This window comes from Thermobia domestica, chromosome 1, assembly GCF_964235325.1.
Source record: "Thermobia domestica chromosome 1, izTheDome1.hap1.1, whole genome shotgun sequence".
Classification (NCBI taxonomy): Eukaryota; Metazoa; Arthropoda; class Insecta; order Zygentoma; family Lepismatidae; genus Thermobia; species Thermobia domestica.
Window position 1 is genome coordinate 378949730 of NC_137454.1, and position 22948 is coordinate 378972677.

Sequence of the window (22948 nt, forward strand, 5' to 3'; positions counted from 1 at the left end):
TCAAAATTGCGCAAATACCAGTTTCACAGCGATACAGAAAATAAAGTAACAGTGGTCAAGTTAAACATTAACAATTCCGTAATAAAAATCAGTATTAACATCAAAACATTAAAAATATGTACAAATACCTTTTTATGCAAGAACTACACTGTAATGTAGACAAAAGTTTCAAGTAATCCCTTGTACAGGATTATGTTTATTTTATTTTGAGCGCCTTCGCTTGGCTTGCTTTTTGTAGGTTACATCTGGAGCATCCCTTGCAATAGTCCAACAGCAGTCGGCCAATATGTTAGAACTCCACTTTCCCTCATATCTCTTCTCCATGGCTGCAATATCTTGATGGAAACGCTCACCATATTCGTTACTTACTGCTCCACAATCTTCGGGAAAGAAGTCTAGATGTGAATAAAGAAAGTGGAGTTTCAGAGACATATTGCAACCAAGATTTTCGTAGCACAATAACAACTTTGCTACCAGTTGTTTGTAATTTGTTGCTCGGTGTCTTCCCAAGAACTGTGAACAAACACTCTTCAAGCTTTCCCACGCAGCTTTCTCCTCACCTTGGAGAATTTCGTCGAACTTGTGATCTTTGAATAGTTGCCTAATCTGTGGCCCTATGAAAACACCCTTTTTAACTTTGGCATCACTTAATTGAGGGAATTGTCCTCTTAGGTACTTATAGGCCTCATCCTCTTGGTTCATGCTCTTAAAAAACTTTTCATAAGACCTAATTTAATATGTAGAGCGGGAAGCAAAATTCGGTTAAGATCTACCAGTGGTTCATGCTGCAAACTTTTCACTCCCGGCTGAAGAGTTTCTCTGGTACTCCAATCACTTTTGCGGTAATGAGATCCACGATCTCTACTGTCTCATTCACATATAAAGCAACAATACTTTGTATACCCTAACTGGATACCTAGCAACAGTGCTATTACTTTAAGGTCACCACAAATGAGCCACTGAAAATCGTAATATTTAATGGCTTGAAGTAAACGTTTCAAGTTTTCATAAGATTCCTTCATATGAACTGCGTAACCGACAGGAATTGAAGGAACTTCATTTCCAATATGTAAAAGCACTGCCTTTAAACTCACCTTGGACGAATCTATAAAGAGCCTCCACTCCGTAGGTTCGTAATTAATTTTAAGTGCCCTCATGAGACCATTTACATCTGTACATGCCACAAGTGTGTCTTCCATAGTAAAAAATGAAGTGAACATATTCTCCCTATTCCGATACACTGAAATATTTACTTTTTCCTGCATCCATTGCTTTAAGCGTGACGCTAAAATTTCGGCTTTGCTTTTCGAGAGGTCCAAGTCTCTGATTAGATCACTTGGTTCCTCTTGAGTAATCTATGTGGTTCACATAGAGGTTCTTCTACCACAAACGTAGGGTCCTTCGAAGTACTTGATTCAGGAGCTTCAACTTCTTGATCATCATCAGAAAAAAAGATCGTATTCTTTAGGTGGGTCAGGAACAGATAGTCCTTCTCCATGTGGAACAGGGCGCATTGCAGAAGTAATGTTAGGATAGATCAAGGCCCACTTCTCCTTCGTGGAAATTCCCTTCTTGACGGAAGGAACCATACAAAAATAACAGTCTCTGATGTAGTCGCTTGGCTCCCTCCAAATCATGGGCACTGCAAAAGGCATTGAGCGCCCCTTCCCATTAATCCGATTTCTTAGATTTATCTTGGTCTCCAATTTTACAACCAAAATAATATTGATAGGCTTTTCTCATTAGTGGTGTTATAGTCTGCTTTTGTGAGGAAAATGTCACTTTCCCACACACGTAGCAGAAGCTATCCGCACTGTTTACACAATTTCGCGGCATTTTTGTTTATTGAAATCCTCAAAATGTCACTTGAAATAGTTCCGACAACTATTTAAAAATATACATTCGAAATACCAGTATTTTTGCGTACTTGTAGTTGTATTTTTATGTCCTGCACTACACAAACGTCACACCCAAAACGCTGATAACTGCACTAAACCTGTCTTTTCTAACAATAGCAGAACACTACTGAGATCAGGAACACAATGAAACCAAGCGTTCATATAGTTTCTGCAGTGTTGCCGGATCAGTGTAACATTTTACCCCAAACGAAGCGAATATATTTATTTTTAAAGCGTTATTAATAGACATGCCTGTAAAACAAAAAGTAGAGGTAATATTTGAAAATAACTTTCAAATCCGTGATTAGCACCACAAAATCAATAAGAATTAGCTGATTTTGTTCAATTTACATTTTCGTTGTTGAACAGTGTAATCGACACTACAGAATCTACGTAAATCAATATATTAAAAAATAGAGTTTGAACGGACTTCCCTGTTTATATTTCTGAAAAATATTTTTTCTATAAAGTTCAAGAGCAACGGTGAGAGTGGCACGTGGCTGCACAGCTTTCAGCTCTTGTAGAGCGTTCAACTCTGATACATGGGGTCCGTGGTTCGATCTTAGCTTGGGGCTCTCCAGTTAATTCATACTTTTCATTCATTTCTCACCATCACCGTCTTCTTCAACCTACCCGGCATAAGTGCGGGATGCAAAACTGAAAGAACACCGGAAGAGGGAACACTCGCGCATACGCACATGCTTTAGAAATTGCATCCGTTGGTTTTGAAGACTACGAATCGCCAATGGGGGACGAGAAAAAGGACAACGGGCATATCCTTCTCTTTGTCGTACATTTTTATAGCAAACTTTGTAGTTCACAAATATTATTTAAAATAGAGTTAAACGGATATTTTACAAACTTTTGAAGGAGATAACAAAAACCTTCCTTCTGTTGGTAAAAAGCAGTTCGTTCATGGCATAGAGTTAGTTTTAGTTTGTTATATTTCCAATATTTAAAAAAATACCAGGCCCTCCCTGGTTTCTTTTGTATTTACGTGTATGTCAAATATGTTCTGGAGATATTCAAGTGGACTAACAAACTATAATTATCTCTATCGATTATGGAACACGGAGGTTCAATGCCACATTCACAAAAGTTCTCCACTGACTTCTATCCTTAGCCAACTTGGTTCATTTTATACATCCTATTTCTGCGAGATCCATCTTAATATTGTCTTCTCATCTGCGCCTAGGTCTTCCTAATGGTCGTTTTCCGATTGGATTTTCAGTTAAAACCTTGAAAACGTTCCTACGTTCTTCCATCGTGGCTACATGATCTCCGTACTTGAACCTCCTAGATTTTATTACTCTCACAATGTTCGGTAAAAGGTATAAATTATGCAGTTGCTCTTTATGAAGTTTCTACCATTCCCCATTCCCGTTCCTCTTCGGTCCTAATATTCGTCGAAGGATGTGGTTCTCAAAACTTTGTCTGCCCTCCCTCCCTCAGAGTAAGCAATCATGTTTCGCAAATATACAACGCTACAGACATGAATTATCGTTTTACATATTTTAGGTTTGAAATTAATCAACACAAATATATGGGAGATATACAAAAATATGAAGTAGTGTAAATATATGTTTACAAAACGTAAGACAATAGGGGAGAAAAGTAGGTAAATGTATGTAACAAATACACGTATGTCAGATTGTCCCTCATTTTCACGTAACTACACGACTGCATTTTTTCAGTATTTTCATTGATGCAGAGAGGAGTGAATCAGTGAGACGCGGCACGATGCGCGAATGAAACGTCGAGCACCAAATACCAGCTTCCTGACCTCCAGTATTCTCCTCTATGTTGTGGACTTCACAGAGACGACGGAACACGTGAACGCGAGTGAATTTCTTTTTGTTTCGTGGTTCACGTTTCGTAAACGTATTGCAGCGTTATTTTGTAATTTTTTTCTCTTTCGTTTTCTCAAAAACATGAATTAAGTTTAAAGGAATATAAAGGAATTTGATGTGATTGTCTTCTTACTATCACACTTTTTTTTAATAGTTTGAATGAACGCACATTACCTTCAAATAAATGTATCGAAGTTTGCTTTATACGTGTCGTAATTTCTGTGTAAGTATTGAAATAACTGAACACAAAGAACGAAATTTAACTTCCAATGCATCCACGAAACAGAATTATCACTAGATGACGCTGTTTAAAAACTAAGTTATAATTTCACAGAATGTGAGATATGTGTGATTTAACAAAATTTCCTAATGAGTTGGGAATAAATTGTTCAAATAGCGTAAGTCCTCAGTGATGTATCTAAAATACACAAGTATTAATCAGTGAAGAAAGGTATTACGTTGTTGCACGTAGAAAATAGATGATTAAAGCACTTTTTTCCCAACAACTTTTTCAGATGAATCTTGTAAGATAGTAGGCTACTACTGACACATTTTTAAAAGTCTGACAACTATATACTTAAAATCAGTTAACTTATTTCTGAACTATAGCTTATCAAGTCGTAAATCTGTTCATAATAAATATTGTTCAGTGAGTATATTTTGAAATTTAGACTTTCTTTCTCTGAAAAATAAACATATAACTACTTTCAAAAAATAAACAAATTGAGCGTGGGTCTATTACCTTTAATCAAATTCATTAAGAACTGATCAATCACTTCAAAATTAAGCATACATAAATATTTCCAGTATTTATAACATGTTGCAAGAACGTTACATTATTAGAAGGTTTATCAACGTAACTCCACGAATGGAATCCCTCACCCGAAGCAAAACCTGGCCCGTTCATACATCTACCATTGTTCACCTTGAAAAGTGTGGCCAATATAGAATAAACACGTGTGATTTAATTCAACAGTGCACCTGTTCTGGAGCTCCTACAACTGAAGGTTTGGAGAGTGTGGAACAAACGGTGGACGCCAACGGGAACGAGCGACTTCTTTCGACAGAGGTCACGGTTGTTGTAAGTGAAGTGCAGCCATCCTTTCAGCAGCAACAGGTGCCGAAACGTGGGTCAACCGGAGGAAGGGAATCGCGTAGTCATTCTCTTGTCGCCAGACAACCCACCATTATTCCCAATACAGAATCCTCTAACGAAGTATTTAACACAGAATTCCCTAAAGGCATTGACCCAAAGAAAACAGCTACTTTGTGGAGGCACTATTATCCGGAAGGTGGTTGGGGATGGGTAGTGGTTGTGTGTTCGATTCTAGTGCATGTTCTCAATCATGGAATGCAGTTGAGTTTTGGAGTCCTTATTACACCAGCAGAGAAGAAATTTCACGTGGATCATCTTCCAGATACAGGTAAGTGCTTACACTAATACTTGTTTAACGAGGAAGCTTCCTCATTGTTATGTGAATAGGATAAGAGTCTTTGACGCAGGAGACCTCAGTTCGATTTGTAGCGGGAGTTCATGTGATTTCGATCCCACGTTAAACTGTAGGTCACAAACAGCCTCGTGATTTCGATCCCACGTTAAACTGTAGGTCACAAACAGCCTCGCTGCTGACAGGGACACTAAACTCAAATCATTTTATTTATTTATTTATACATACTACTAGGCATTACTGGCATCTACGTTCGTAAGCCCATCATTTATGTGGGACAATGTCCCTCGGCGAGCACTCTATCTAAGGAAGGGCTGAAGGAAAAATGGAATCGGGATGGAAGGAAGCGCCCTGGGACCTGTATGCTAGGTACCATTCCAGAAATCTTTCAGTTTAACGTCCCACGATTATGTCCTTTAGGCTAAGGGAGACGATGATTAAGGCAAATGAATGATGATGGAAGAATTGGTGGAATGAGAAAGTTTAAAGAAACGGAAAAACCTCGAGAAAACCCCAGACGCGATGTTATCCACAACAAACTTACTTGGCCAGGAATCGAATCAGGTACCCCACACCAGAAGTAAGCACACTATCATTAAGCCACCGTGCCCCTGGTACCATTCCGGCATTTGACTCGAGTGAATGAAGAAAACTTCCCCCCCCCAAAAAAAAACTCAATCAAGATGGGTGACCTAAAAAATCTGCTACACCTTTTTAACCAAGTGTAAACTGAAATTAAATTGCCTAAAAGAATATCTTTGTATCATGTTTATGATATGTTTATTAGCGTTCAGAATATATTCAACATATTTTGAGTAAACTCAACATAATCTAGAAATTGGATGGTGTAGCCAATATAGTGTCTCTATACGAACCGGAGCTCTCTCGTGGCTAAGCGGTTAGCATACGCGCCTTTGGCGTGGGAGACCCGGGTTCGATTCCCGGCGGGAGCTCATGCGGTTCGGATTTCACGTTCATCAATAGATCCACGTCTCACATAGCCTCGCTGCTGAAAGGGATGCTAAACTGAAATTCAACTCAATTTAAGTTTCACGTCCCACGGTTATGCCGGTTAGGCTAAAGGAGACGGCGAAGATGAGAAATGAATGAAATGGTGGAATGAAGAAAGTGGGAGGAAACGGGAGAACCCCGAGAAAATCCATGATCACGATGTTTGTCCACCACAAAGTCCACACGGTGCAATCTGTAAAATGAGTATCTAAGGCAGCCTTAGGGATAAAGTCGTACCTCCATTTTTTTTAGAAGTTAATATCAATTTCAAGATTCAGGGTTCATCATAAAGAACATATGTATGTGATCTATTAATTTAAATATGTAAATGTCGAAATAACATTATTAATTGCTGCAGGACCATTTCTGTGATATCGGTATATAAGTGTGAGTTATAATTCGCAAAACTCTCTGGAATACGTTATTTTCTTACATATATATAGTAGCAGAATTCTTATAATTATTGATCGAGAAATGTTAATCTATCAATTTATTGTCCCACCATTATGCCTTTTAGGCTGAGAGAGGCTAATGATTAAGGCAAGTGAATTTGATGGTGGAATGATAATGTGGGAGGAAACGATAGTACCCCGAGAAATCTCAAAGACACGATGTTGTCCACCACAAACTTACTTGGCGGGGATCGAGCCAGGGACCTCACACACCAGCGGTAAGTCTCTATTACGACTGACCGTTCTCCCCAGGTAATGCGGTAGAGTAGGTTATTCCAGAACTCTACTAGACTATATGGAAGAAGGCTGTAACTATTGCATTAAACGTTCCAAGTAGAATAAATACTTTAAAGTTTGCGAGGTTATAATTTTCACGAATCTACTTAGTGTTACATAACCTAATTGAAAGAAGGAGTTCATTAAGCTCGGATTAGTATTGTCTAATAGTAAACTTCATTGTATGTTTATAGAATCATAGGAGTGAATGGGTCATTGAAGTACAGTTTGACATAATATGGACCACGCTCTCTTTAAGTCACATAATTATGAAGAAAAATATTTCTTTTCGTTTTGAAGTAATTTATTAATGACACTGCATAGATGATTACCAACTCCTCCTAATGATTCGAATATTATGATTCGTTTTCTATAAAATTATTCTTTGAGCTATTATCTTTAATTCTAGAGGTGAAACTTTTCACTTTTTCGATAATGAAGCAAGATCATATGATCTCACAACACGTTAGAAGACCTGTAATACTTATAACAGAAGTTCGTGATCAAAACTGAATGAAAGAGAGACAGTTATATTTCTAGTATTTTATGAGGCAAGTGGAAATTATTTGGTATCTCTTTAATTTTTTATATTGTGGTATCTGATCTTTTATTTTTTACGTATATTTGGTTTCAGAAAACGTGACTGTTGTCATTGATGGATTTTGTTGAGTATCAAAATTACAAAATGAAATGAAATGAAATCTTTAAGTTTTACGTCCCACGGTTATGCCGGTTAGGCTAAAGGAGACGGTGATGATGAGAGATGAGTGAAATGGTGGAATGAAGAAAGTGGGAGGAAACGGGAGAACCCCGAGAAAACCCACGAGCACGGCGTTTGTCCACCACAAAGTTCACTTGGCGGGGGCTGGGATCGAACCCGGGACCCCTATCAAAATTACAGTCTACCATTCTAGTTACCATACCGTTCACCATCTCCAACCTAAGCTTCGGTACTCCTTTGTCGTAAATTTTGACCTGTAACAGCAACTAACATTTCTCGACGCTTACTGTGATTGTTTTGTGGCAAGTTGCAGACAATGTGAAGCCTTGGGCATCGGGGGTCTGACCCTTCGAAGGTGGCCATTTACCAAGTACACCGGTCCTGGTGGCCGAGAGGAACCCAGACCGAACTAGTTTGCTCATACCCAGCCAATTTAATCACAGTCATATGTAACTAAGTTATTAAGGTTGAATTATCAAATTGCTTACACTATTGCCTTGAAGCATTCATTTCATTAAGAGACGCTTGTGTCGATTCCCGAATTCCGTACATGAAACCGAAGAACACAATTTATTCAAATGATAATGAAAACCTGGTCGTCTGTCATTGAAGGATCCCTTATCACTAAAACAAAAGAGTGAGCATTCCCTAATGATACATCACGAGTTCACAACCACATATAAAGAATTTAGAATTATGTTCAAATACAGTAAACCAACAAAATCAAGCCGAGGTAAATATCCATAGGACAAAATAGTTTCTATGAAATATGTATATTTGTAAAAATCATCTGTACGCAAGAAAAGTATTGAAGAAGTCAGTAGAATTCGAACAATAACCCCTTCCGCTCTAAACTCTAATTAAGTATTCGGGCCCAAATTAATAAATTTTCAGCATCATGAAAACAAATATTTTTTGTGTGTTCCATCGTGGCTAAGCATTTAGTGCATGCGCCTTTGACGTAGGAGACCCGCATTTGATTCCTGCCGATGTCACATGTGGTTTGAAGTCAACGTTAAGCTCTATGTCCACGTCTCATATAGCCTCTGCTGCTAAAAGGAAAACTAAAATGATAATAGAATGAAATATTTTTATGTTAATTTATCCTCTCTTGATGTTTGCGTAATAAATACATACGATTTTTTCCAAGAATACTTATTCGACATTTTATCAAACATTGTAATTTAGGTCACAATTAGGGCATAATCACCACTCACAAGAATGTTCACATAATAAGACAAAAGACGTAAGTGTATTTTGTGGGACTATTTTTGCCCACCAGAATGCCGATTTTTCCCACTGTTTTTAATACTAAAACATGGCTTTAGAGATGCTGTAATGAAGAGGGATTCAATCTGGATAATTTCTCTACATAGACTCCAACCCTGATTGAATAAAATTTATTTTTTGGCATATATATATATATATATATATATATATATATATATATATATAAATGGCATAGGTATACATTAGCATAGATAGGAATTGGGAAAGAAGTCAGGCTGGTTTATTTTGAATCCACCATTCCGATATTCAACTGAAGAGATAAAAATGTAAGAGTAGCTAATTGTTGAAAAAGAGAACAATATACTGGATATAGTTTTAAAAAAGTAAACTCGTAGAACGTTATTTGAGAACGAATTGTGTTATTAGGGATGTGATAGAAGGTAAGAGTAAGTTTTAGAGGATTTAAGAGGTGCGTGAGGTCCCTGGTTCGATCCCAGTTCGCGCCAAATTGGCTTTGTTGTGACCAAATACTGTGTGCGTTGGTTTCATCAGGGCTCTCTCGTTTCCGCTCACTTTCTTCATCTTTCCTTCATTCCATTCATTTCTCATCATCACCATCTCCTATAGCACACACGGTAAAACCGTCGGGCGTAAAACTGAAAACTGAGTAATGGGAGGATCAAAGGACAATACTGGACATAGGTAAATATTAAAAGAAACTAATGGTATGAACATTTGGAAAGAAAATATTTTACTAGTGAAATAATGTCTTCTCCTTTCTCTCCTCAAAGGTTGGTAGGCAACATGGATATTTTAAAACTTTTCCTTGAGAGAGCTGTTTTATACTTTCATAAGGTCTCTTCTTCCTAACTGCACCTAGATATTATATTCTTGGTCTTCCTCTTCCTGGTTTTCCTTCTGCTTTCCTTCCTATCAGTACGGTGATCCAATAGGGTGCCGAATAAGATAGCCAAGCATGCTGTTTCTTCTTTTTCCTATTATCTTCATGATCTCTCGTTGTTCATTTGCTTCCTTTAGTACGTCTTCATTCCTTTTCCTTTCGGTCCATGATATGCGCAGCATTCTGCGCCAACACCACATTTCAAATGCTATCGGCTTGGGTATTTCAGCTTTCTTTAATGTCCACGTCTCTGATCCGCAAAGCGCCACGTTCCATATCAGGGTCTTAATAAATGGTTTTCAAATGCCCAACGACACATTTCTTAATGTAACCAGCCCTCTTTTCCTATTGAATGCTTGTTTAACCTGTGCTATTCTTGAACTTACGTCTTTTACACTTCTTTCGTCCGAGGAGGTTAGATTTTCTAAATAGGGAAACGTCTTAATGTCTTCGATTTTCTCCCCTTCTAGCCATATGTTTGCCCCTTCCTGCCCTGCTCTTATGCACTTTATCACTTTGGTTTTCTTCTTAATATCTTCATTTTCATGTTTTTTTCTAGTTGGTATTTCGGGTTTGAAACTGCTTCCTGCAAATCATTTTCTTTCTCCGTTATCAGTGCGTCATCAGCAAATCTTATCACGCTGAAAACCTGTTCATTTGCTGTTACGCCTTTCTTGTCTTTATCAAAGAATTCTTTGATAGCCTCTTCTATATAGACGTTGAACAGGAGAAGGGAAAATCCACATCCTTGCCTTACTCCTTTACTTATGTTTGCTTCCTTCTGATCTCTTACTATAACAGCTGTCTGGTTCCTATAAAGCTGCTATGTTATTCTTCTGTCTCTGTAATCCACTTTAAGATTCTTTAACGCTCTGAACATGAAATAATATAGAGTACAGTAAAAGGTGAAAGAGAAAGGTAAATGATACATTTCTAGTTGATGGACGATATCGAGAGTAGAGTAATTATCCCTATCCTCTAATCCAGTTCTAAGAGAGATGAAGCGAAGCCTGTAACTTTGCTGTGCTTGACTTAAACGAATGCACAATTTCATGATGATGATGAATATGCTCAAATTCATAGGATCAGAAATTGCAACAAAAAAGGTATAAAAAGTTAAAAGCAAAATATTTTTCTTTCACTCCAAAGCACTTTTAAAAAGCCTAGGAATCTCTCTTATATTTTTTCTTTTCTCAGCTTAACATACTGCTTACGAGCAAATAAAAATGGATATTTATGCGGAACATAATTTCAAATAAAATGCCTCTTTCGTCTGTTTTTTTTTTCTGTCTCTCTCAAATTAAAGTATGAATTATATGAATCCCTGAAGTACACCACTGAAAGGAATAAGCTCTTTTGTGCTTTTCTTTATATAATTGGTCAGGTGTAAAATTTAAACAACCACGCAAATGCAGCATCTGTTTCATCTCTTTAAAGGGGTTTTCCATCCAACGCAACTTCATTTGAGAAATTTCGTTTGGTGTGGGGCCTGCAAGCAAAAAAGAAAATTCTTTTATTTTTTTTAAAGTAGCTTCATTAAGTTTCTGTATCAGCTCGACATATGGTAAGTATGTGTATGTAATGCATGATATTTCATACAAGACAAATATAATAAGTTCTATTTAGAACCGCTAAGTTTTCAGTTCTATAGAAGTGACATAATTTCACTGCTTTCCCACAATTACTCTTTCATTGTCGGCTGTTTTCAATGCACCGGAAGGTAATTTGATGTCTAAATAATACGTATGTAATAAAGGACAAACACACTATAAAAAATTAAAGATAAAAACATGTTTAATTATACCGTTCAATAGCCATTCTATATAGAAAATGCTTATTCATTGTAAAAATAATTCTGAAATGCAAACATTTTTGGCTACTTTCAACACCGAAGGACGCAACTGCTTCGTCAGGGCATTACACTTTAATAGCTCAACCCCTAATTAAGGTAGAAAGGTAATTTTGGTTTCAATGTGTGTTTCTGAAAGATGAAGCCTGCCGCCGCTATGCATTCTGCGTAACGATGTATGAATCATAATTCTGTGATAATTGGAGAGGTCACTAGGACTGACTAAATGACGGTTTGCGACAGTTCTTCGAAAATGATAAACAGGGCGTTTTTATAGGAATTTTTTGTTCTGAAATTTATCTTCCTTTGTACTGCACCAATGGCTACCATTTTTTACGTTATTGTCACAAGCGTAGTGTCCACACATTAACTTAATTTTCTCAGCGTATAGTGCCTGTAAAAGTTGCCAAGGCGCTCCCAAATTCTATTTTTTCATATTGTTAGGATTTTTGTTTCTTCTTCTTCTATAAATAGGGCGGGAATTGCGCAAGTATTATCTCGTTGGAATCAGTGTTTCTTAAGATTTCCAACAAGGTATTAATCATTACTCTGCAAAAATTAGGGGGGTCACCAGGACCCCCATCGTGAGAGTCTATGATTTCATTCAGATCCCTGCAAGGTGTAAAAAGGTTAAAAAAGAAACACTCTAAAAAGAAGGTTAATTGTATGGATCAATAGCCATTGCATACAGGAAATGACCATTCATTGCAAAAGCATTCCTGATATGCAAACATTTTTGAATAGAGACTGACTGTCTTTAACAGTTTCTGACCTATGGGAGTCAATATTGTGACTAGATATTGTAGTACTTAGAGTATCCATCACTTCCGGTATCAAAAGAACTATAAATACTTACAAGGGAGGGTCACGAAGAGGCTCCGCTAAGATACGAACGAGACAATTGTGTTTGCATTTGATCGAATCCCAAAGTTATACGTGCCACCGAGCAACATGTAAGTTACAACATATTTTGTAATGTAGAAGTTACAAAGCTGGCAGAATAGTTTGAACCGGGTCATTTGTTCAGGAACGGCTAGGTAAATGGAAAGCTCGGTGAACACGTATCCCATTATTTTCAAGAACATACTTTTTGGGATAAAAAAAAGTTGAGCTCCCTCGTGGCTAAGCGGTTAGCGTACGCGCCTTTGGCGTGGGAGACCAGGGTTTTCCCGGCGGGAGCTCATGTGGTTCGGATTCCACGTTAATCAGTAGGTCCACGTCTCATATAGCCTTGCTGCTGAACGGGACGCTAAACTAAAAATCAACTCAACTCAAAAAAAAAAGTTTGCCCTAAGATTCCCCGCAGAGTCCAAGACGGGGTCCAACTCAAAATTATCAAATGGGAAAGGGGGTTAAGTAGCACATTGGTTGAAAGCTGTTGTAAAATGAAAGCAAATAGAGTAAGTCTCAACTCTCTACGACAAATCTGTGCAAAATGGCGGCGGGTCAAATTGTAAACAAAAACTTTGTTGAAAATCTATAATTATCTTGAATCCAAGATGGCCGCTCAATACCTATATCACTCATATTAGTACAAATCTAAATCTCTATTTTTCTTCATTATGTATTTAGAAACAATAGGAAGACTGAAGAACAATTGAATTTCGATCCACTTCAACTACTATTTCTTTCGTTTACTACACATAATTTTTTTGTTCCTAATGCACGTTCGTCACGGTTCTCTCGATATCATTTACGTGAATATAACGAATATGCGATGAACAGACAACTCTGACTTCCTATTCATACTACTAAACAGAAGTTCAATACCTTCGGGTATTTTTCTAATTTTGTCATATGTAGTTCATACATAAAGGACTTGCTGCACCAGTCAGGTTGGTGGCTCTATCGTAATGTATTCCTAATGGTTACGTTTGTATCCTGTTCATTGGTTTGCAATATTTCAGGCAATACCAAATAAAAAAAAAAAAACATTCATTTACGAGATTGGTGTTCAGTACCATTGAGCTGTGCAAATCATTTCAATGCATCGAGCTGCACAAACTTTGTTGGTTTGTCAAAACATTCCAAGAAATAGCATATTTATATACAAGCTCATTTCTCATGCTGGCAGCCATATTGGGTTACAGATTATACTCTTTGATATTTTCTGGATATCTGCTATTAAACATAAACGAAAATACCACATTTCGCTTCTGCAAAACCAGTAGTTTGAGCTGGACATGCGTTCGATACATAGTGCGGAATTTTGAACTCAAGATGCGTTTTTAGAATGTTTTGCATCTTTTCGTCCTCTACAGATCAGTGTTCATGCCAAATTTGGTTTTCCTATCTTTAGCAGTTTGGTATGCCTATAATTTCGATATAAGTTTTAAGCTTCCATCTTCGATTCAAGGTGGCCATAGATTTTCAATTAAGCTTTTGTTTACATTTTCACCCACCGTCATTTTGCACAGGATTGTCGTAGAGAGTCGAGACTTGCTCAATTTTCTTTCATTTTACAACAGCTTTCAAACAATGTGCTTCTTAACCCCCCTTGCGTTTTAAAAATGTTGAGTTGGACCCCGTCTGGGACCCTGCAGGAGGCCTTGCGGCAAACAGTTTTACCCCATAAAGTGTCTCCATGAAAATTATGGGATATGTGTTCGCCGAGCTTTCAATTTACCCAACTGTTTCCGAACAAATTACTGGATTCACACTATTCTGCCAGGTAATTTTTTGTAACCTTCACATTACAAAATATGTTGTAACTCACAACACTCTGCTCGGTGGCACGTAAAACTTTATGATTCGTCTAGTTATAACATATCAAATGCAAACACAATTGTCTCGTTCGGATCGCAGCGGAGCAACTTCGTGACCCTCCTTTGTTAGATGGAATCTGTGATTAGTACCGTTAATCTATGTACTACTTTTAAATGTTTTCCTGGACCTAATTAGTACTTTTGCTCTGTTGAGATCATTATAAAAACCGGAAGTTATAATTAATACCTTTCTACTTCTTTCGGTTTTAGTGAAAATAATATCGGGGATATAACCTATTCTAAGAACGTTGAATCCGCATCAAAAAGCCGCTTTACTCTATCTATTACAATTTTTGTTCTACTTGAATCAATGTTGAAACCAGAAATGATATATTCCTACAACTTCCGGTTTCAATGAGCTAAAGGAGGTGGTGGAGTCAGAGTTACTTCCAGGTATAGTTTTCGGGGGGAGACTTTTCTTTTTCAGTTTAATGTCCCACGATTATGCCCTTTAACATAAGAGAGGCGACGATTGAGACAAGTGAAAGAATTGATAGAATGAGAAAGTGGAAGGAAACGGGAATACCTGAGAAGACCAACGGATACATCACAAACCCATCACAAACATACTTGGCCGGGGATAGAACCAAGGACTCCACGCAAAATAAATACGCGCTCTACCAGTGGGTCACCGTGTCCCGGGGAGAGTCTCTGCACGCCGAAATTCGCTGACTGCCCCTTCCTGAAGCTAAGAAAAAATACATTTCTGTTGCCTATATACCAAAATAGTGTCTCACTGCAGCCTCCTTACATTTCGATTTCGCCCCTCTCCCCGCACAAATTTTACTTGAAAAGATTTGGATGAAACCTTTTCTTGCGGCGCTGAGTTCATGCAAAAACCTGTGTCTCTTTATTTCGTAATTTTAGCCCTCATTCCTGTTCGCAGATGGATGTACAGATGGACACTCAAACACACAGGGTGTTCTATTAGACCAGCGACACTTACGCCTAGTAAACTTCGGAAGTTTAAAATTGAAGATAGATTCAGTTTGGCCATGTGATGATTCTATTGCACTTCCATAAAGTCACACCTCACTCATGAAATTTGGAGATGTAACTTCTTAATGTCACCTGTTGCTTCTGTGAGGGTGGTCTCTTAAATCCTTCTAGAGATTGCCGTGTTATGTATATTTTTTGTGTAGATTGCCGTAATATGGTTGTTTTCTTGTGTAGACTAACGTGTTATGGATGTTTTCTTGAGCAGAGTGCCGTATTATGAATGTTTTCGTATGTAGATTACCGTACTATGGATGTTTTATTGTGTAAATTGACGTATTATGGAAGTTTTCTTTTGTATAAACGGTGAAACGATACTATAGATTTCGACCATATTCCAGCATTCAGTTGAATTGGAGTTTAGTATTCCTCTCAGCACTGAGGCTACACGAGTTGTTGTTCTACAGTTTAAGATGAAATGTGTGTTTAATTTCAATACCTCCCCACCGGTAATCGAACCCGGGACTCTGTGCATCAAGTACGTGCACTAGTAACCGGAGGGACTTATATTCCAGAATTTATAGTTTTCGTTATTCATGTCAAATGATCAATGTCAGGTGCTCTACTATCAGTATTTTTCTTTTTCTTTAATTTATTTCTTTTAATCAAATCTCTCACACTGATGCATAGATTACTGAGAATGAGCTGCTACAGCCGACGAATATTGGTTTCGTTGAATGCAGTAGCTCGGCCTGGAGTACATGCCATGCTTAGAATGGATTCTCTTCCTGCCTTGAATTTTGAGCACCACTCGTACACTTGCGACTGAGACAGGGTTTCTTCCCCACATTGCGCACTTAGTCTTCTGAAGATTTCAGCAGGTTTCAAGCCTTTCTTCAGGAGGAGGAGGAACTTGATGCAGCACTACTTCACTGGGGCCTCCAGTTGCACACTGCCAAGTTTATTGCTATCATCCGTTGCCGCTCTCTGAGAACATCTACTCAACTGCCTGTTGTCACACAAAAGTGTCAGGAGTACCTTATCACAGGATGGGATATGGCTGCCTAACTGCACACAGTGGCACCTGATATAAGGAAATTCCGGTCATAAATTGGACTTTCCTCGTATATGGAGAATTAAACACCGGAAAAAATTCCCATATATAAAGTTAATATATTGGAGGGAGAAACTCGCCTGTGATAAATTTATCCTCTCGCGAGATAGCTCTTTATTCGATGCGAATTCAAATAACTCAAATGTGGCAGTACAATTAGATGCTGCGTGGAGTGGAAATCATAATTATCACCAAGTATTATACCGGCAGTATTTCCTCATAGCCATGAAACTAGGTGATATTAATCCACAAACCATAAATGAACGAAATTGGAAACAAACCAATCAACTCAACGCATATAGTAAAAAATATCCAATTGAATGGGGTATAAGTAATAACCAAAATGTAAACTAAAATACTTTAAAAGTAATACAAAAGTAACAAATGAGGTTGATATACCAACTTCTAAATCCAAGATGGCGGCAGATGAAAAATGTGATAATCTTTCTCAGCACGTCATTAGTGAGGTAACATTTGGTGAAAATATATTTTAAAAATCTGATGATTGAGCAAGTATTATTTTAATGTGTGATTATTTTACATGGAATGCCCATTCTAGCATTTACGATGCGCTTCTGAACCATACATCCTGATAATAAATATATTATCAGAATGTGATTTGGTGTATCGACTTTTGGATCAACCTGTATGCAGGTATGAAAAGATCTGTAATATGCTCATTAATAAATGAATTCAGCTCCGGAATATGCTTTGTACCTTAGAATCCCCGTCACTCTTCTGTCAACGCGTAAGAAAGAACTGTTGACTTTATTTCAGTTATATTTCTTTAACTTGTGTTTACCTTTCCAATAACGTCTCCTCAGCAGAAAAAGGAAGTTTGCTATTGTAGAGCAGGGAAGGCTTTCAGAAGGTGAAAGCTTTATAAAGTGTCAAGGGACTTCTTTTGTGACAGCAACGAACAATACGCTTATAGATTGTTCAGTAAAGCGAACTTCTCTAGCATCCATTCAAAGTGAATTATAAAGAAAGAAAAAGGAACAGCTTATTCCATTTAATTGGCGTGGCGTGGCAACATTTATTGAAAAGCGTTATGTCATAGATGCTTCCTTCTTCTCTTAGCAGCTTGTTATATAAGATGTATTCATAGTGTGAAATCATAGGAATGTTATGAAACGTGTTTCAAATAACTTGCCTTATTCCTATCTTATAGGTGAAATCGATCATACTAACATACAGTAGACAATGAAATTAGGATCATCAGGTGTACTATGGGAGGAAACTATTAAAGCTAAGATTTCTGTGATGTGAATTTCATCGTCAGGGCAAATCAATAATCAGAAAGCATATAAATTAATGAAAGCGAATTTGCAGCATTAAAATTACGATTAGGAATTGGATTTCTGAGCTTTCGTCATCTAGCCCGTCACGTTTGAGAGATGACGTCCCTCAGTGATCACATTATACGAGGAGGAAAGGGAAGAAACAAAAGATTGCGAAAGAAAGGAAAAGGCCTGGGTTCTACATATTAGGTACCATTGCGGCATTTGCCTGGTGTGAATGAAGAAAACCAAGGAAAACTTCACTCTGGATAACCGATTGTTCCAACCGGAAATCAAACCCGGAACCGCTCGCACCACTGAAAAAAAATTGTCACGTGGTGGAGCTGAGCTGAGAGCATGGTGAGAGAACTGTCAATATAAAAGTAATTTCCCCCACAGTACCTAGGTATAATGGGAATGGTAGATTCTGGGGAAGGGACAAATAACAACTCTTGTTGAAAAGTTCGTTTATATAGCCTTGTGTGGTTTAGCGCTACTGTAATTCAGGCTGTAAACTGATGAATTCTTTATAAAAAATATAGTTGACTTTGGTCTCAAAAAGACTGAATATATTCCTAATGATTTATATATATATATATGAAGGTCACTGTGTTTATGACTTAATAACTCTTGAATCACTCGACCGATGTCGATCAAATTTTCCGCATAGGTGAAGTTCAGGACTGGAATGACTTTTATCATTTCACTTCAATGATACAGCTCAGTGGAGGAGAAGATATATAAAAATGATCAAAAATGACCGATATTAGTGTTGAACCCCTAGTTTTCGGGGTCTCTTTCCGATACTTTAAATCCAAATTCAGCTCCCGTTAGTACTCCTAAGGGCCAATGGTGGCATGTAAAATTAATTGAAAATTACTAATATTAGTGTCGAATTCATAGTTTTTGGGGTCCCTAAGTAGATTGCTAACAGTTTTGGTGCCCTTTATATCCAAAACGCAAGTATTCTCCCCGTATGAAGAACGGACATTCTGCTAGTAATCTGTCAAAGAAAATGTGAGAACTAAAGAGTTGATTGAGTTGATTTTAACGTCCCTTTCAGCAGCGAGGCTATATGAGACAGGATCTACTGATTAACGTGGGATCCAAACCACATTTGCTCCCGTCGGAAATCGAACCTGGATCTAGCACACCAAAGTGTGAGAACTAAAGAATTTGCTATACACTTACGTGATACCCTATAACATAATTGATGAAGTGGTTTTATTCAAGATTATTTAATTACAGTACTTTTAAGTTAATAACACGAATGAATTTTACTATTAATATTTGTTAATATTACATTAGCAAGAAAAGTAGTACCGTATACAGTAGAACAACGCATCAGTCATAAATCAATGCTTCCACTTCTGGTTGGTAATTATAGTAGGTTCGATCTCATGTAATGTAAAAGTGAAATGAACTATAATTTGTTTAATAAATCACGGTAAACTAGTAATAACATTTTCCCTTTGTATTGTTTATAGCCTAAAAAAAGAGAACAATAAACACATGTGGAATAATTACACGGGCAAACAAAAACCAGAATTTCTGTGCAGCACATTCAAGAGTATGGATTCGATTTACAGTATTTTGTTACACATTATCCAAATTTCGAAATCCCAGGAAGATCGATCGTGTCAATGTTTTGTTGTGGGCGAAAAACATGAGCGATTTTGGGTAGGAAGGATACCCATAACACAGCCATACAAAAAAATTAAGGTTATGTTCTGCGGTACCCAGGGTATAGATTTGGTGTATTTTGTTACACAGAATCCAATTTTCGATACCCTTGGACGATGGAACGTCGTAATTTTCTTTTATGGGCCAAACAATTTGTCCTACCTATGCAAATTCGCTCAAGTGTTTCGCACATAATAAAAAATTGACACGATCAATCGTCCTAGGATTTCGAAATTTGGATTCTGTGTACCAAAATACATCGAATCCATTGCCTGGGGTTCACTGCACAATTTTTTTTCTGTCTTACGTGTATTTTCCGTATGCAAAATCGCTAAAAAAAATTTGCTCATAGAAAATTGACACGATCAATCGTCCTGGGATTTCGAAATTTGGATTCTGTATACCAAAATATATCGAATCCATAGCCTGGGGTTCACTACACAAAACTTTTTTTTTCTGTCTTACGTGTATTTTCCGTATGCAAAGTCGCTAAAAAAATTTTGCGCATAAAAAAATTGACACGATCAATCGTCCTTGGGTTTCGAAATTTGGATTCTGTGTACCAAAATACATCAAATCCATTGCCTGGGGTTCACTGCACAATTTTTTTTCTGTCTTACGTGTATTTTCCGTATACAAAATCGCAAAAAAAATTTTGCCCATAAAAAATTGACACGATCAATCGTCCTGGGGTTTCGAAATTTGGATTCTGTGTAACAAAATACATCGAATCCATACTGGGGGGGGGGGGTTCGGTGCACAGAACGTTTTTTTTTGTGTGTGTGTATGTGTCTATGGCTGAGTTATTAAAAAGACTTGGATAAATGAAGATCTGCCAGGAATGAAAATCCGCAGGTAAATTTACACGATGGAATCGAACCAAAGATAATTCATACCAATGAGCCATTGTGTTTTTTACATCTTTAGGCTTTAGAGAAGGCAGGCTGATTTGATTACCAAAAACCTACAACTTAATCCCAAAGTAGAATAGCACAGATCTTTTTATCGAAACAAATTTAATCAAACGTTACATCAAACCTCTTTAATAAAGGCGATTTACAAAATAATGTACAACAAAGTTATATTTTATCCTCTTCATTTATTGAAATCTGTGTTTTTTGAGAATGCATTTCTAAGCTGAGTAATATGTATTGTGTTGGGATAATAGAAAGAGCCTATTGCTCACTTAACGAAGCATAAAATTTCACAGTCGGGAGACAAGATGAGAAATTTATGGTAAAAGAAGAAAAAAGCTACTTGACTTTCATTTTATCCTATATTGTATGCAGCTGCTGTTACTGGGCGCCGTCTGCGACGCTACACAGGCAGGACTAGAAGACGCCGCCACAGCTGTTTCATCAACTTTCAAAGAGTTTTTTTCTCTTCTTCAGCGGAAGCGAGAAACGAAGGTGCGTGGACAGTAGAGTTTGTTGTTGTGGTTCATCGTATATAGAAAGAAATATACAGAAGATTTAAAGGCGACATCAAAGAAATAAAATCTTTCAGATTAACGTTATACGATTATATTCTTTAGAATAAGGAAACTTTCATTAAAGTAAGTGGGTGATAATGGAAGAATTAGTGAAATCAGAAAGTGGGAGAAAATTGAAGTACCCCGAGAAAAAACACATGACACGATGTCCACCACAAAGTTACTTGGCCGAAGATCGAACTAGAACCCCCGCACTAGAGCTAAGCGCGCTACCACTGAGCCACCTGTAATGATGACATCAATCATTTAGAAATGCATCCATATTTTTTGTAAAAAATGCTTATTGCAGTGTCAAAACTAACTTTTTATTTTTTTCAAAGGAAAATAAAGTCTCTCGTAAGGAACTGACAAAATCCAATTTCCCTCTGTTTAGCTTGTGTATTTTATCTGCCTGAAGGACATCTGAGTTTCAAATTTTATAGATAAATACTCTTTAATGTACAAGTCAAGGTATTCCAAGGATGATAAGACCCTGTGTTCAAGAAGTCTTATCTTCCGGTTCCAGGCAGTATAATTTGCCAATTTTATTATCAATCTCCAATTTTAGTCTCCTTTATCAAATAAAGGTTTACATACAGCGACGCAAATAAACTAGTTGTCGCCCGGGGCAAGAACCCACCTTAGCGCCCTTCCTGACCAACCAAACCAAGACGCTCCACGACTACACCTGATATAGACATCATACAATCATTGTCCTATTCCATTTTTTCTTGAAGTAGTAAAGCTTGAATTCAAAATTCAAATACATAATTTAATTTTTAGCACAAGATAAAACACCAAACTAATTAGTATTTGATTGCCAAATAGTCTGAAAGTATCACGCTTGAATATTCTTATAGTTTTATCATAATAACTGCAAATTACGATGTTTTTGGGATTCTATCGGGATTTGCATATGTGCAGAATGAATCTACAGTCTGTTGTTTTAGAATAGAATATTTCATTATGACAAACAGTCAAGTTGTTGTCTCGAGTATTATACTCGCACATTTTACACATATCTTAAATCAACGTAAGTTAAATGAAAACACAAAAAGCTGGATAAAAATTTAACTTTGTGGGCTATTTTGGCTGCAAAGATTTTTACAATGTCCCAAAGGATAGCTTTAAAGCTAACTTATGCTCTATGGATATGATCCTAACGTTGGTAAGTCGTTGATGTTCGGTTACGTGTTTGAGAATGGGAAGTCATGAACTTGCTCCGCTGAGATCCGAACGAAGTAGTTGTGTTCGCATTTGATATGTTATAACTAGACGAATCCCAAAGTTATACGTGGCACCGGTCGGGATATCGTGAGTTGAAACAGATTTTGTAATGTACAAGCTATTAGCTGGCAGAATAGTTTGAACCAAGTTATTTGTTCAGAAAAGGTTGGGTAGATGGAAAACTCGACGAACACGTATCCCATCATTTTCAACGGCACATTTTGGTGGTAAAAATGGTTGCCTCAGGGTTTCCTGCAGGGTCCCAAACGGAATCCAACTCAAAAGTTTCAAATGGCAAGAAAGGTTAAGTAGCACATCGTTTGAAAGCTGTTGCGAAATGAAAGAAGATGGATAAGTCTCGACTCTCTACGACAACCCTACGCAAAATGGCGGCGGGTCAGAATGTAAACAAAATCTTCATTGAAAAGTCTATGACCACATCTATAAATCGAAAACGTGAAAATGTGAAAACAGGAAAGCACATGTGGCATTATTTTGAAAGTACAACAATTTAAAATAAATACGTCTTCTCCTCGGGCATCGCAGGGTTCCAGGTGGGGAGAATCTCACAAGTTTCGAAGACAAAGGGTGTTAAATAGCACATCGTTTGGAAGCTGTAGTGAAATGAAAGAAGATGAGTCTGCAATGACGGACTAATTTATATATGATACAAACAGGATAGAAAATGAAAGTGAGTATATCAAAGAAATAAGAAATAATCGAAATGGCAAATAACTAAAAAGATAGTAGTATCCATTCTACGACGCTTATAACCGTCTGCTGCGGCGGATAGAATTACCGCCTCGTGGGAACAACTTCTGTACTTCGATCGGGTC

General features: G+C 37.4%; 1 protein-coding gene across 19 annotated transcripts in view; it reads left to right on the forward strand.

Annotated features, from left to right (window-relative positions):
- Nucleotides 1-3709: 3709 nt before the first annotated feature.
- Nucleotides 3710-22948, forward strand: part of LOC145664570 (uncharacterized) — a 341481-nt gene continuing 322242 nt past the window's right edge. For 18 of the 19 annotated variants that reach the window (XM_081731472.1, XM_081731375.1, XM_081731383.1 and 15 more), the window contains exon 1: nt 3710-5172. In XM_081731472.1, coding sequence (XP_081587598.1) covers nt 4566-5172 — 607 coding nt within the window. In that variant the 5' untranslated portion in view covers nt 3710-4565. Of the gene's footprint in view, nt 5173-20537; nt 20762-22948 lie in introns of those variants that run through there. The other variant, XM_081731410.1, reaches the window with a different exon arrangement.